We start from the raw sequence: 12,466 nt of genomic DNA on the forward strand, positions 1-12,466 counted from the left end.
GAGAGGCAAGGAGGCAAGAGGGCCTCCCAGGTTCTGGCGTAGACACTGGAGTGGCCTGGAAGCCCTCCACCAGGTGGGGACACCAGATGGATAGGAGGAGTAGGAAGGAGGGGGACACCAAGAGTTCTTGTTTCGGGGAATTCCTCTGGCCAGGATTGGAGACTACTGTTCTGGTGAGAATGAAAAACAAGGGCCACCCTGAGGTGCGACGAGTCCACAGAGGACCCACATCACTCTCCTCCATATGTGGGACAGCTCTCACTCACTCTCGTCAGGGCTATTACAGCCTGGCCTTGGCCCCGAACTTGAACCAGACCAAGTGATCTCAGCCAGCAAGGACTGCTTCCCAGGGTGAAGCTGCCTGGAGCGGAGATGTCAATTAAAACCGACCTGCCTTGGCTAAGGACATGGGTCAGGAAACAGGCACCAAGCAAACAGTAATAAACTCAGCAGTATTAAAACTCAAATAAAGTGGGATTCTGCAAATAGCACCAATCAAGGCTGCAGCTTCTTGGGGCATAATAGCAGAAAGATGGGGACTTAGGAAAAGGAAGAAAAGCCAAGTTGAGTAGACGAGCATCCTCCGGTTAGCTAAGGATGGCTTGTATGGGAAAAAGGCAACATAATGAAATAGAGAATAACCTTTGTTCTCTATGTTTTCAAATCATTTCTCATATGGCCACAGATATATCATGGGGTTTACTTTTACTTTAAAAATTTCACAAAGAAATGGAATTTTCTGTAACTACTATGGTGTAAGAGAGCTAAGCAAGTAATAAAAGAGCTTTGGGAGAGGATGCAATGTGGAGTAGCAGCCCTCCAAAGTCATACCAGAAGCAGAAGTCTCTGAAAGAAGTTTTAGTTAAGACAAAGAAAAAGAAAAGGTTCAAACAACTACAGGAGAACTAAGAAAGGCCTACAAAGGACAAGAGTCGGCATTAAGTGACAAGGGAGAGTAACCCATTGCCAAGACTGTGAATGAACTTTTTGTTTCTGAATCTCCATGCTAAAGGTCACCATTCCGCAACAACACAAAGAACATTCTATAAGGAATGTGAAGTATGAGAACACTTTTAAGAGGCTACCTGCATGTATAATTAGGACCTTCATACAATTAAAGTTGGCAGAGGCCCGGGATCAAATGAATTGCACTGCAGAGTTCATTAGGCAGGAGCCTAACCTCATCAGCCAACAAAAGCGTGCAGCTGAAAAGTGGTTGTCATAGTAAGGGCTATGATACAGGGAAAAAAACAAAGTCATCAGTGAGACTTCAGGATTTTACCAAGATCAAAAGGACTTGGCATTAAAAGATAAAAGTAAAAGGCCGGGCGCGGTGGCTCAAGCCTGTAATCCCAGCACTTTGGGAGGCCGAGACGGGCGGATCACGAGGTCAGGAGATCGAGACCATCCTGGCTAACATGGTGAAACCCCGTCTCTACTAAAAAATACAAAAAACTAGCCGGGCGAGGTGGCAGACGCCTGTAGTCCCAGCTACTCGGGAGGCTGAGGCAGGAGAATGGCGTAAACCCGGGAGGCGGAGCTTGCAGTGAGCTGAGATCCGGCCACTGCACTCCAACCCGGGCGACAGAGCGAGACTCTGTCTCAAAAAAAAAAAAAAAAAAAAAAAAAAAAAAAAAAAAAGTAAAACCTGGATTATAGGTATCTATTAGAAATCCTGAGCATATGCCTAAGAATCTAGTATTAGATCATCTGAGGCCTAAGAAGCACGCTGGGTGCATATGCTCTCAGTCCTGGAGATACGCAACCAATTTGACTGCCCACAAAAGACACATGCAGTTCTCTTGCCTGGGTCTTCCACAGGCATTTGAATCCATCGTGACTCATTACACTACAGAGTCTGCAAGCATGGAGTGGGTGTGACACCCAAATACAATGAAGAATAACAGAAAATACAAGCAGTTATGGCAGATGGAAACTGCTGTTACCATCAATTCTTTTACAATTATACATACTTTTAATCTTCTTGGAATGATTTGATTCCTTAGATGAGCCACAATAACGACAGAAAAAAACTGTTAACGGGAAAGTGGAGTAAATGATACAACTGAAGATGCTAGGGTTCCATTATGGCGTGAGAGAATACAGGTCTGCTGTTGTAATGTACCACTCAGCACAGGCAAGATGAAATGAAGTCAAAGGAGGCTTTGAAGGGGAAAGGTGAGAGGAAAGAAAAGAGAAAAACCAGCCAGTGACTCTCCTTTTATCTGCACTGCAAGAATTGTGTTGAACTTAGGGAGAGACTTGTTTACAGTAGAAGTCAAAAAAGTGCCTCTGTGGGAACAAGAAAAGGAAAATTCCATTAACTCACCAGTTATTTGAGCTTAGAGGGATAACAGAAAAATGGGATGGACTTCACTCAATCCTTTTTGTGGCTAGGATTAGAGAAGAGATCTCACCTCGGTCCCACTTTAAGACAATTCAGATGGCCAGGCTCTCTTACACCACAATCTGTAAAGAGTTAGAAGAGTATCTTGCACCAATAGGGTTCTTCTGTCAGATCTTTTTCTGTGTAACTACAATCACAGTTGTAGAATAGAGCGCTTGTTTTTAAAAGTAAAAATAAAAATAGATTTTGAAGCCTCATATAAATCACTTTCTAGATCCCCCTCCTCATTATTTCGTCACAAGTCTTATAAAATGTTCAACATCTGTCCCCCCGACAGGAGGAGGCCGGTCTGAGCATCCCTTCAGGTGGCCCACAGGGCACCAGGCTTCTCTCAAGCCAGAGGCTGCACACGAGAAGTCCCTTCCGCAGAGTGGCTTCTCCCCACCAGGAGCCCTTGTCCAGATGGGCAGTGAGAAAGGGGTCAGGGGACCACATTACTCAGGGCCTTAAATTAAAACATGACAGACTGGACATGCACTTCCTTGCAAACAGGCAACTGATGTATGTGGTCTCCACTGAAGTAGAGTGCCTTTTCTTGCAAAAAATAATGAACTGCAAATAACAAATAGCAATTCCAACGCTGGGTGGCAACCAACATATGTCTTCCAGCAAGAACTGCTACTTAAGCTCCCTCTCAGACTTCACACTGTATGCTGAGCCCAGGGTGGGAGCTCTGCCTGCTCTTCTCCCAACACTGCCAACCATCACAGGGACCCACCTGAAGGCTGAAGGTGGCAAAGGTTGTGGAGAAGCAGTTGGGAGAAGAAGGTGGGGTGATTTGGGCAAAGCTGGGGTTCCTGCTTGGTTTTCTGTTTCTTTCATTGTGATCGGTGGTTAAAGCATGTCGGAGGAGCACTTGGGATTTTGAACAAGATTAAGGCAGAATAATTCTGTGCTGTGCCCGGCTAAGGGCCTGCATGGGGAAGAGGCGGGTGTCCATGGGTCTGAGGCAGTCCAAATTGCTCCTTCCCACTGAGGCCCCACCACACAGTGTGGAAGCATCCAGCACATTGCAGGGAAAACAACCAACAGAAGAGAGGGGCAACCCCAGGAGGCACTAAAACTGGCAGACAGTGTGTGTGATGCCCCATCCCCACTCCAGGCTCATAAGCCAGGGGCAGCCAACTCCTGGGCTGCAGGGGAAATGCCCCATGTGGACAGAGACACGGGCCTGCCACGTAGCGTGCTGCTAACACTAGTTCCTACTGGACATCAACTCCCACGCAGGCAGTGGCAACAATGGTCTGCTTGCTCATGGCCAGGAGGATTGAGTGGAGTGCTGGCGCTCCATGGAGGACTCCTGGGGGTCAGTGCACCGTGCTGGCACAGTCCTCAGCTGTGACTCTCTCAAAGACACGCAGGATGGAGCTGATTCCTGAACCCTGAATCAAAATCTCAACTGTGATAGAAATATGGATCTGCCAATGGATGTGTTTTCTGGAAGCTACTAAATCACCATGAAATCTGTCCACCAAAATTGTCTCTGTGAAACTGAGAATTTCACCCTTGAATCACACAACACCCTTTCACTGACAAAGAGACACTCACACCCTGAAACACATTTGTACATGTGTAACAGTTCATTTTATGTGTCAACTTGACTGGACCATGGGTGCCCAGATATTTGGTCATACATTATTCTAGGTAAGGCTGTGATGGTGTTCTGGGATAAGATTAACATTTAAACTGGCAGACTGAATAAAGCAAATGGCCCTCACTAGTGTGGGTGGGGCCCATCCAATCAGCTGATGGCCTAAATAGAATAAAAAAGTTGACCCTCCCCTTTTGAAAAGGAGGGAATTCTTCCTCCCAATAGCCTTCAAGCTGGGACACTGGTTTTTCCTGCCTTTGATCTCAAGCTGAAACACTGGCCCTTCCTGCATCCCAAGCCTGCAGGCTTTCAAACTGGAGTCACATCATTGGCTCTCCTGGGACCCCAGCCTGCTGACAGCAGACATTGGGATTTGTCAGCTTCCACAGTCACATCAGCCAACTCCTTCTTTTACACACACACACACACGCACATGCACACGCACACAAACACATACACACACCCCTGTGAGTTCTGTTTCTCTGAGCAACTCTGACAAACACAATGTATTTCTTATCAGGTCTCAGTAAAGCAGGAATGGTGACCAAGTCACAGAGAAGCAGGCTTGGCAAAGTGCATGCTGCTGGACAGCCTCACTTGGACGAGACCGCATCAGGTGAGCTCTTATACACAGGGGAATGTCCTGTCCATTCATACATGTACATGGACTGAAAAGTAACTTCTACAATGAACGAATGACTCATACCACTTCACTGGGAGCCCAACTCCCTCCCCCATCCTCAGAGGCTGATACCCCACAACACCCCAGCACCCCCAGTCTGCTGTTTAGGGTAAACCCTCAGCAGTAAAAACAATATACAAAATTTAAAAAACCCACAAAACTCAGAAAGACCGAAGATTATCACAAAGACAAACTGTTCAATCACCCTCACCTTCTTAAAAACAAGATGCAGTGTCATCATATGGTGTACTTATTACTTAAAACACCCCCAGGGAAAGAAGAAAGGGCACGGTGCAGTAGCTGGCTTGGTGGACCCAGGACCCACAGGCCAAGACAAATGTCAGTGACAGTCTTAGACAGGCACCGATTGTTCTGCTAAATATCAAAGGGCAGGAATGCTCAGTGCAGGTTCACTATTTGCAAAAACCAATAAATTGTCACTTGTTAAAAATGCCAGTATGACTTCAAGAGGGGAACATAGGTCAGGAAGCCCATGGCAAAAGGACATTATGCCCTAGGATATGCCATAAGGCCACAAACTGTTTGGATTCCCAGTAGGCGAAGGGAGACACCAGGCTGAGATAATTCTGAGGCTTGGAATCCCTGTCCCATGTTACAACCAGGCAAGTCATTACTCTATGCAGGGCCTCTTCCACCACCCCTACCTCTGCCTCCAGTCACTCAGCTGGCACCAGCCACAAGCCCCTGCTCCCATCCTACACTCACAAAGCCTCCCTGCTCAGCACCTGCCCCTACCCCAGACCCAGGTCCATGGGCCCCTGGTGCTCCCCATAGCACTCCTGGGTCCCTGGGCCACCTCCCTGAAGCATTCATCACTCTCGATTGGGACTGCCTGTTTCAGGCTGCATTTTCCATAACTCTCAGCCAGTTCTGCTTGTTCTTTTTTCCACTGCACTTTTTGCCGCTAACGTACTATTATAATTTCCTTATTACATGTGTGTGAATTGGCTATCTACCCCAATTAAAACGTAAGCTTCTCAGCCATATCATCCGTCTGATTGGTTCACTGAACTACCCCAAGTGTTGAGAACAGTGCCTGGCTGGTAAAAGCAGCTCAAGGAGTATTTGTTGTATGACAAAATAAGTCATTTCCCTTGTTAGACCATTTGCCTCTTAAGAGTGGGAACGATCTTAATTCTGTAGCCGATTGGTGGGCACAGTAATGCCCATGACCCTCAACCAAAGATGTCCACATCCTCATCTTTGAGGCCTGTGAATATGTGGCCTTACATAGTAAAGAAGAATGTGCAGATGTGATCCCATTAAGGATCTGGTGATGGAGAAGCCATCCCAGATGGATAGTCCTGGATTATTTGGGTGGGTCCAATGTCATCAGAAGGGCCCTTAAAAAAGGGAGTAGGAAGGCTGGCAATTTGCCCCTGGAAGCAGAGGTCAGAGTGAGTGGATGTGAGAACTCAGCCTGCCGTTGCTGGTTCTGGGGATGGAGGAAGGGAGCCTTGGGTCAAGGAGTGCAGGTGGCCTCTAGATGCCAAAACAGGCAAGAAAGGAATCTTTCCCAGAAACACTAGCTCTCTCGACACCTTGATTTTAGCACAGGAACCACTACAGACTTCTGACCTCCAGAACTGTAAGAAGTATAAGTTTGTGTTGTTTCAAACCATAAATCTGTGGTAATTTGTGGCAGTGGCGATAGGAAATCAACACAACCAGAGAGTGAACACATGGCAGTTGCTCAGCAAATGCCTACTAAATGAGTGCCTGTCAATCATAAATACACTGTTACTTTGTGTAAGGAAAAGAGAGAGAGATCAGACTGTTACTGTGGCTATGTAGAAAGGGAAGACATAAGAAATTCCACTTTGACCTGTACCTTGAACAATTGCTTTGCTGAGATGCTATTAATTTGTAACTTTGCCCCAGCCACTTTGCCCCAACTTTGAGCTCACAAAAACATGTGTTGTATGGAATCAAGGTTTAAGGGACCTAGGGCTGTGCAGGATGTGCCTTGTTAACAAAATGTTCACAAGCAGTATGCTTGGTAAAAGTCATCGCCATTCTCTAGTCTCAATAAACCAGGGGCACAATGCACTGCGGAGAGCCGCAGGGACCTCTGCCTTGGAAAGCTGGGTATTGTCCACGGTTTCTCCCCATGTGATAGTCCAAAATACGTCCTCGTGGGATGGGAAAGATCCCACCGTCCCCCAGCCCGACACCCGTAAAGCGTCTGTGCTGAGGTGGATTAGTAAAAGAGGAAGGCCTCTGTCTCCTGCCTGCCCCTGGGAACTGAAGGTCTCGGTATAAAACTCTATTGTACATTTGTTCAATTCTGAGATAGGAGAAAAACCGCCCTATGGCGGGAGGCGAGACACGTTGGCAGCAATGCTGCTTTGTTATTCTTTACTCCACTGAGATGTTTGGGCGGAGAAAAGCATAAATCTAGCCTACGTGCGCATCCAGGCATAGTACCTCCCCTTGAACTTAATTATGACATAGATTCTTTTGCTCACATGTTTTTGCTGACCTTATTATCACCCTGCTCTCCTACTGCATTCCTCTTGCTGAGACAGTGAAAATAATAATCAATAAAAACTGAGGGAACTCAGACCGGTGCCGGTGCAGCCCTTGGTATACTGAGTGCTGGGCTCCTGGGCCCACTGTTGTTTCTCTATACTTTGTCTCTGTGTCTTAATTCTTTTCTCAGTCTCTTGTCCCATCTGGCAAGATATACCCACAGGTGTGGAGGGGCACGCCACCCCTTTGAGTCTAAAATAAAATCCAATCCATAAGAACATCCACGAGTGATTTAAGCCATGAGCCACTGGTGATGACTGTTGCTGTTATTTTCTTCGGTTTTTCTTTTCCTTTAAATAACTAATTTTGACTCAGAGATGCTCATGATAGCATTTCCTGTGCAGCTAGCTTTCTTCCATCTACCTTCTTAGGCAGTTCTATTTATTGAATACAAATTTCCTCCTCGTAAAACCTTAACGCAAGAATTAACGACAATAACAAAAGGAATCACCTTATTTAATGAAAACTGTTAGGTTTAACAAACACACACTTAGTGGCACTCAGGTTCTCACGTGGGCCCTTCTGCCGGGCTGGAAGTGCAGCACGCAAGCGTGATTCTTTCTGAGCGTTTGGAGATGCTCAGGCCCCGTGAATCTATTTTTAATGATGACACTCAAGAAAAGAGAGAAAGTGACGAGAAGTCATTGAAGACACATTTCTGCATCCAACAGAGAATTTAAATGGCCTCAATTATGGGCAAAATCTTTTCCTTGTCTCTTCAAAGAGCAAGAAGCAAACAGTTTTTTTCCCAGCTCTCTTCTCTCCAACACTGCCAGCCCCACACCAGGCCTGCCATTACTTTCATCCCAGAAGCTAAAAACTCCAAAAGACTTGGGATTAATCACTTTCAGTGATTATTGATGAATTTTGATATATAAGATTTTTTCAGTTAACATTAATGAATCACGAAAATTATAAATAGAGTATATATCTATTTGTTTATATGAGAAATAAATTTTGAAATGTTTAACCCTCCAGAAGCAACTATGTACAATGTAGAATTTGTTTTGTTTTTGGTCTTGTGGAAGATGTATATAAAAGAGATATAAAAAGATCTCAAAACATGCTATCCCATAGTAATTTGAAACATTATTCTGCAATATACATCACATACTTTATGATGAGGAATTCTTGCTTTTTTCTCTCCAGCAATACTGATTTATAGGATACAGCTGAAGAATCAAAACCTCCAACATCATCAATTCTATTTCATAACACATATTAAGCAACTACTATGTGTGATGTCTTGGATTGGAGCAAGAGAAAGCCCCCGATATCAAGGTGCCTCCCACAGGAGGAAAAGCTTTCCTCTTTCCAACGGGTGCACCAGGGTTCACATGTCAGTGCTTCAGCACAGTTATCAAGCAGGCATAATTTCTTGACTAAAAAACCCTAAACCAGAGTTTAATTAAAAGAAAAAGGTTGAAACCAATTTTTCTAATAAATACAGCTATATTTCAATTTAAACTATAGGACAATGGAACTCAGAGGGCATCCTTTCACCTGGGAGAGCCTGAAACACTTCATTTCCTTTGCTATAGGAGTGGTGCTTAGCGTCTACTCACCCATTAGTCTGTCCACCCACTCTCCTCTCTGTCATTTCTCAAGAGCTGCCTTGAGCAAGGTGCAGGGCCAGGCAGACAAGATAATGGCCAGGACATACACCTTCTTGGGGAACATTTCCAAATGCAGTTCCCCACGACTGTGTTCAACAGCACTCTTTGCTGTGTTTGCAACAAGAAAGAAGATCCTCGGAAGGGCGGCACTGTTTTCTCCTCCTGCAAACACATTTAGCTTGTTGACACTGGTGGTTCTGGATGCTTATCTGCCTCATCCCTTGTTGTGCTGTCAGTCTAATGCCTCGAAGCATATCTAAGCTGTAACCCAAACCCTGTGACCTCACGTATCACTGCATTGCCTGCGAGGCTCAATAAACCATGTCTCCCAGCAGCAGCAAATCAATCTAGTTCTTAGAAAGAAGACACAAGTCACAATCAGAGGCGCCTTCCTGCACTCTCAAAAGGATTTCACGTGTATGAGACATTCAAATTCCTCCTGATACCATCCCAGAGAGACCCTCCTAAAGCACCAGGTCCAGGTGGGGACTCCACATGTCAAGATGCAAATGAGGAGTTTCGGAAGAGATTCATAAGACAATCTGAAGACGGCAACCTAGTAAACACCAAGAAAAGCTAAAAAGGTACTTAGCCTGGAAGGATATGAATCTTTTCTCAGCCAATGCAGACACTAGATTGCTACAGACTGAAGCATCCCGCTGCTGACTCTCCAGCTCGACTCCTGAGAGAAACCACACTGTGGAGGAGGGATTTTAGGACATGCAATCCAAACATTCATCTAGATATGCTAAGTCTTGTCCGTAGGTCAAGAAACTCAAGAGCTGAAACCGAATGTACTTACTAATTCCCCCAGAGAATTACTTGGCCTGAATTTCATGCTTTGCATTGTGCCCTGGGCACACTCAGGGGACAGTTGTGGAGACAGCACTGGGATGTCCCCTCCTGGCTCATCAGGCCACCAGGGACACATCACTCAGGTGTCCCTATGTCAGTGCCTCATTAAGAAATATCTTGTTAGTGACAGGAAAAGCTAACACCCTTCCTGAATTAACTGTTTAACGCCTCCTTTTTGTTTTCTGTTATACAATTCGGTAACAAATTTAATCAATTTCAGACAACTCTAGTAATGCATACCTCTTCCAGGTCTCTCCTCACGTCAGAGATCTTCCCCAACAACCCTTTACAAAATCATCCCAACCCACGCTCCTGGATCCCACTCCTCTCCTGCTTCTCTTGCTTTACTTTTCTCCTGGCACTTGTTCACCATCTGACATCCTTTATGTCATACTGGTTTATTTGTGCTTTATCTTTTTCCCCACTGGAAAGTAACCACCATGATGGCAGACACTGGTTCTCTCCAAGACCCCAGCAACTAGAACTCTGCCTGACAACAGTAGGCACTCAATAAATACCAAATGAGTCAATACAGGAGTGGCTAAATGTGAGAAACTCCATGGTTTGCATTTCTACTTTCTCTGTGAACTTGAACTTTGATTTCAGATTACAAATTTCCCTGGTTTTGATGCATTTACTATTTTGGTTTTCTGTTTTTAAAGTATTTGTGTAAGCCAGTTAAAATCTTTTGTAAAATGAAACAACAGGTAGCAGATAGACAGATAGGTATAAACAGATAAAAAGGATGACCTAATTATCAAACACATTGCATTTTAACAGATGGTAAAGTCTCCACTGAGGACAGAAAAGGAAATGAGCCAAGCAGATAAAGGATTAATTAAGTGGAGTAACCTTTATTCCAAAACTGACCATCTCTTCCTACCAGAGCAGTATCCTGTGTTGATCTGATCAGGTGTTTACTATTTAGGAAGGGCAGTCGACTGGGAAATCCTCCTGGCTTCTCTGGCTACCCCCATGCGTCCTACTAGCTCAATTTACTGATGGGGACTTAGGCACTGAGAGCTGTTTTCACCAGAGATGTGTCTCAATGGTCCACATCATGTTCATTCTCACTCTGGGAATCTTTGAAAGAAAATGAATGGAGAGTTTCCAGAATTTTTTTTTAAATATACTATACCTCTCCCCCAAACACCTCCCACATATAGAGCTATTGAAGAAGCACTCCCATGAGATCAGAGGTAGAAAAGAAAAGGTGTGAGGCTGACCAATTTCATTCCAAGTTCTACCTCAGGTAAGTTAAAGACTTAGAAACACAGGGAAGAGGAGAGAACCTGACTGTGAGACACACAGGGATGAATACTCACAGGAGGGTCCCTACCTGTTTAACCACAGTCACCGTCCCTGGTGCCATGGCAACCACCGAGGCAAGGGCAGTGGCGTCGTGGGTCTCAGCGCCCAGCTCAATGATCTGCTGCAGGATGTTCACGGCTGTGGGGTCCAGTCGGTCGCCTTAAGAGGAAGAAGCAAAGAGGAGCCACTGTTGCTGAAGGACATGGAATGCAAAACCAGCCCGTCTGTTCCCTCGGGTGATGCCTTCTCCAGAGGATGCATGGGCTCTCTGTAATCGCTCATTTTGACAACAGAAATAATCTGTATGGTGCTTTATAGCTTACAAAGCATTTTCTATAGGAACATCTCAAAACCCTAAGCAACCCTGTGACGATGGGACATTGAGATGTTATTTGCATTTTGTAGGATCCTCATTTGGGTCACTGAGTCAGTTACACCACAAAGCCAGAACTCGAACCCATGTGCTCTGAGTCCTAACATGCGGACACGTGGCTGCCCTCGAAGCTGAACTCCTGAGGAGTGCCAGCCAGCCCGTTCAGCTGCAGACTCAATGAAAGTGTGTGCCAAGAAATTCCACAAGTTATGGGCAAAACATCCAAGGATGTCTCAATTATTCAACCAGTGGGCTTTAGAACTCCAAACCAACTGAAGCTGGGGGTTCTATTTTAACCATCTCTAAAGACGGGATTCTGCATCATCAGGGCAGCTATTTAGTATCCCTGCCTGCTCCCACCATCTGCCAGGCCATCTGCAACCGTCCTGAGCATACCCTGACCCTGATCATTAATTTACGAAAAGAGAAATGACTGCTTGATCTCCACCTTAGCATAATATTTTGCAGTCTCTGCCAACATTTTCATCCTCATGGGCAGCTTTTTGTGGGCCGTGTTCCAATGTGAGTCAATCAATAAGAGATCAGAGAAGGGGAACTCAACGTGTCTCATGCAGAAGGTAGGACAAGCCGGTGACTGAGGCAGTGGCCAGCTTATATTCACAATGCATCGCCTGGTACTCCCCAAACACATGTCCCTTAAGGGAAGTGGTGCAAATGTGCCTTGCAGCCAACCACTCTGAACATGCAAGGACAAAAACATTTACCTGTGCAACTTACTGAGGCGAGGTTCTAATTCCGCATCCATAGACTCCCTCAATGACCATTTATCAAACCCTAGGAACTATTGCTCCTGGTAAGAATAAAGACAAAGTCCTACCACTTCCCCCTTCCCCCCCAGCCCCAACTCCTCCCAGGGCACAGAGGCTCCTAAGCCAGACTGTAAGCAAATCCTTACAGAACCTGGCAGGTCCCATGTCAGGAGTGCAATTAGGAAACAGTGCAGAAAAGGGGGGTGTTCTCAGGAGGTGACCTGCAGTCTGAGTACTGCAGACGAGGATGAGTTTGGCAGAAAAAGGCTGTGAGGGAGAAGAAACCAGGCCATACCCCAGGGAGCACT

At 45.5% G+C, this 12,466-nt stretch overlaps 1 protein-coding gene across 3 annotated transcripts in view; it reads right to left on the reverse strand.

The window, feature by feature from the left end:
* ZFAT (zinc finger and AT-hook domain containing) overlaps positions 1-12,466 on the reverse strand; it is a 233,530-nt gene that overhangs the window by 20,908 nt on the left and 200,156 nt on the right. For 2 of the 3 annotated variants that reach the window (XM_008001600.3, XM_008001598.3), the window contains one exon: positions 11,044-11,174. In XM_008001600.3, the coding sequence (XP_007999791.3) occupies positions 11,044-11,174 (131 nt within the window). The remainder of the gene's footprint in view (positions 1-11,043; positions 11,175-12,466) is intronic. The other variant, XM_038000102.2, reaches the window with a different exon arrangement.

Source organism: Chlorocebus sabaeus, chromosome 8 (genome assembly GCF_047675955.1).
Source record: "Chlorocebus sabaeus isolate Y175 chromosome 8, mChlSab1.0.hap1, whole genome shotgun sequence".
NCBI lineage: Eukaryota > Metazoa > Chordata > Mammalia > Primates > Cercopithecidae > Chlorocebus > Chlorocebus sabaeus.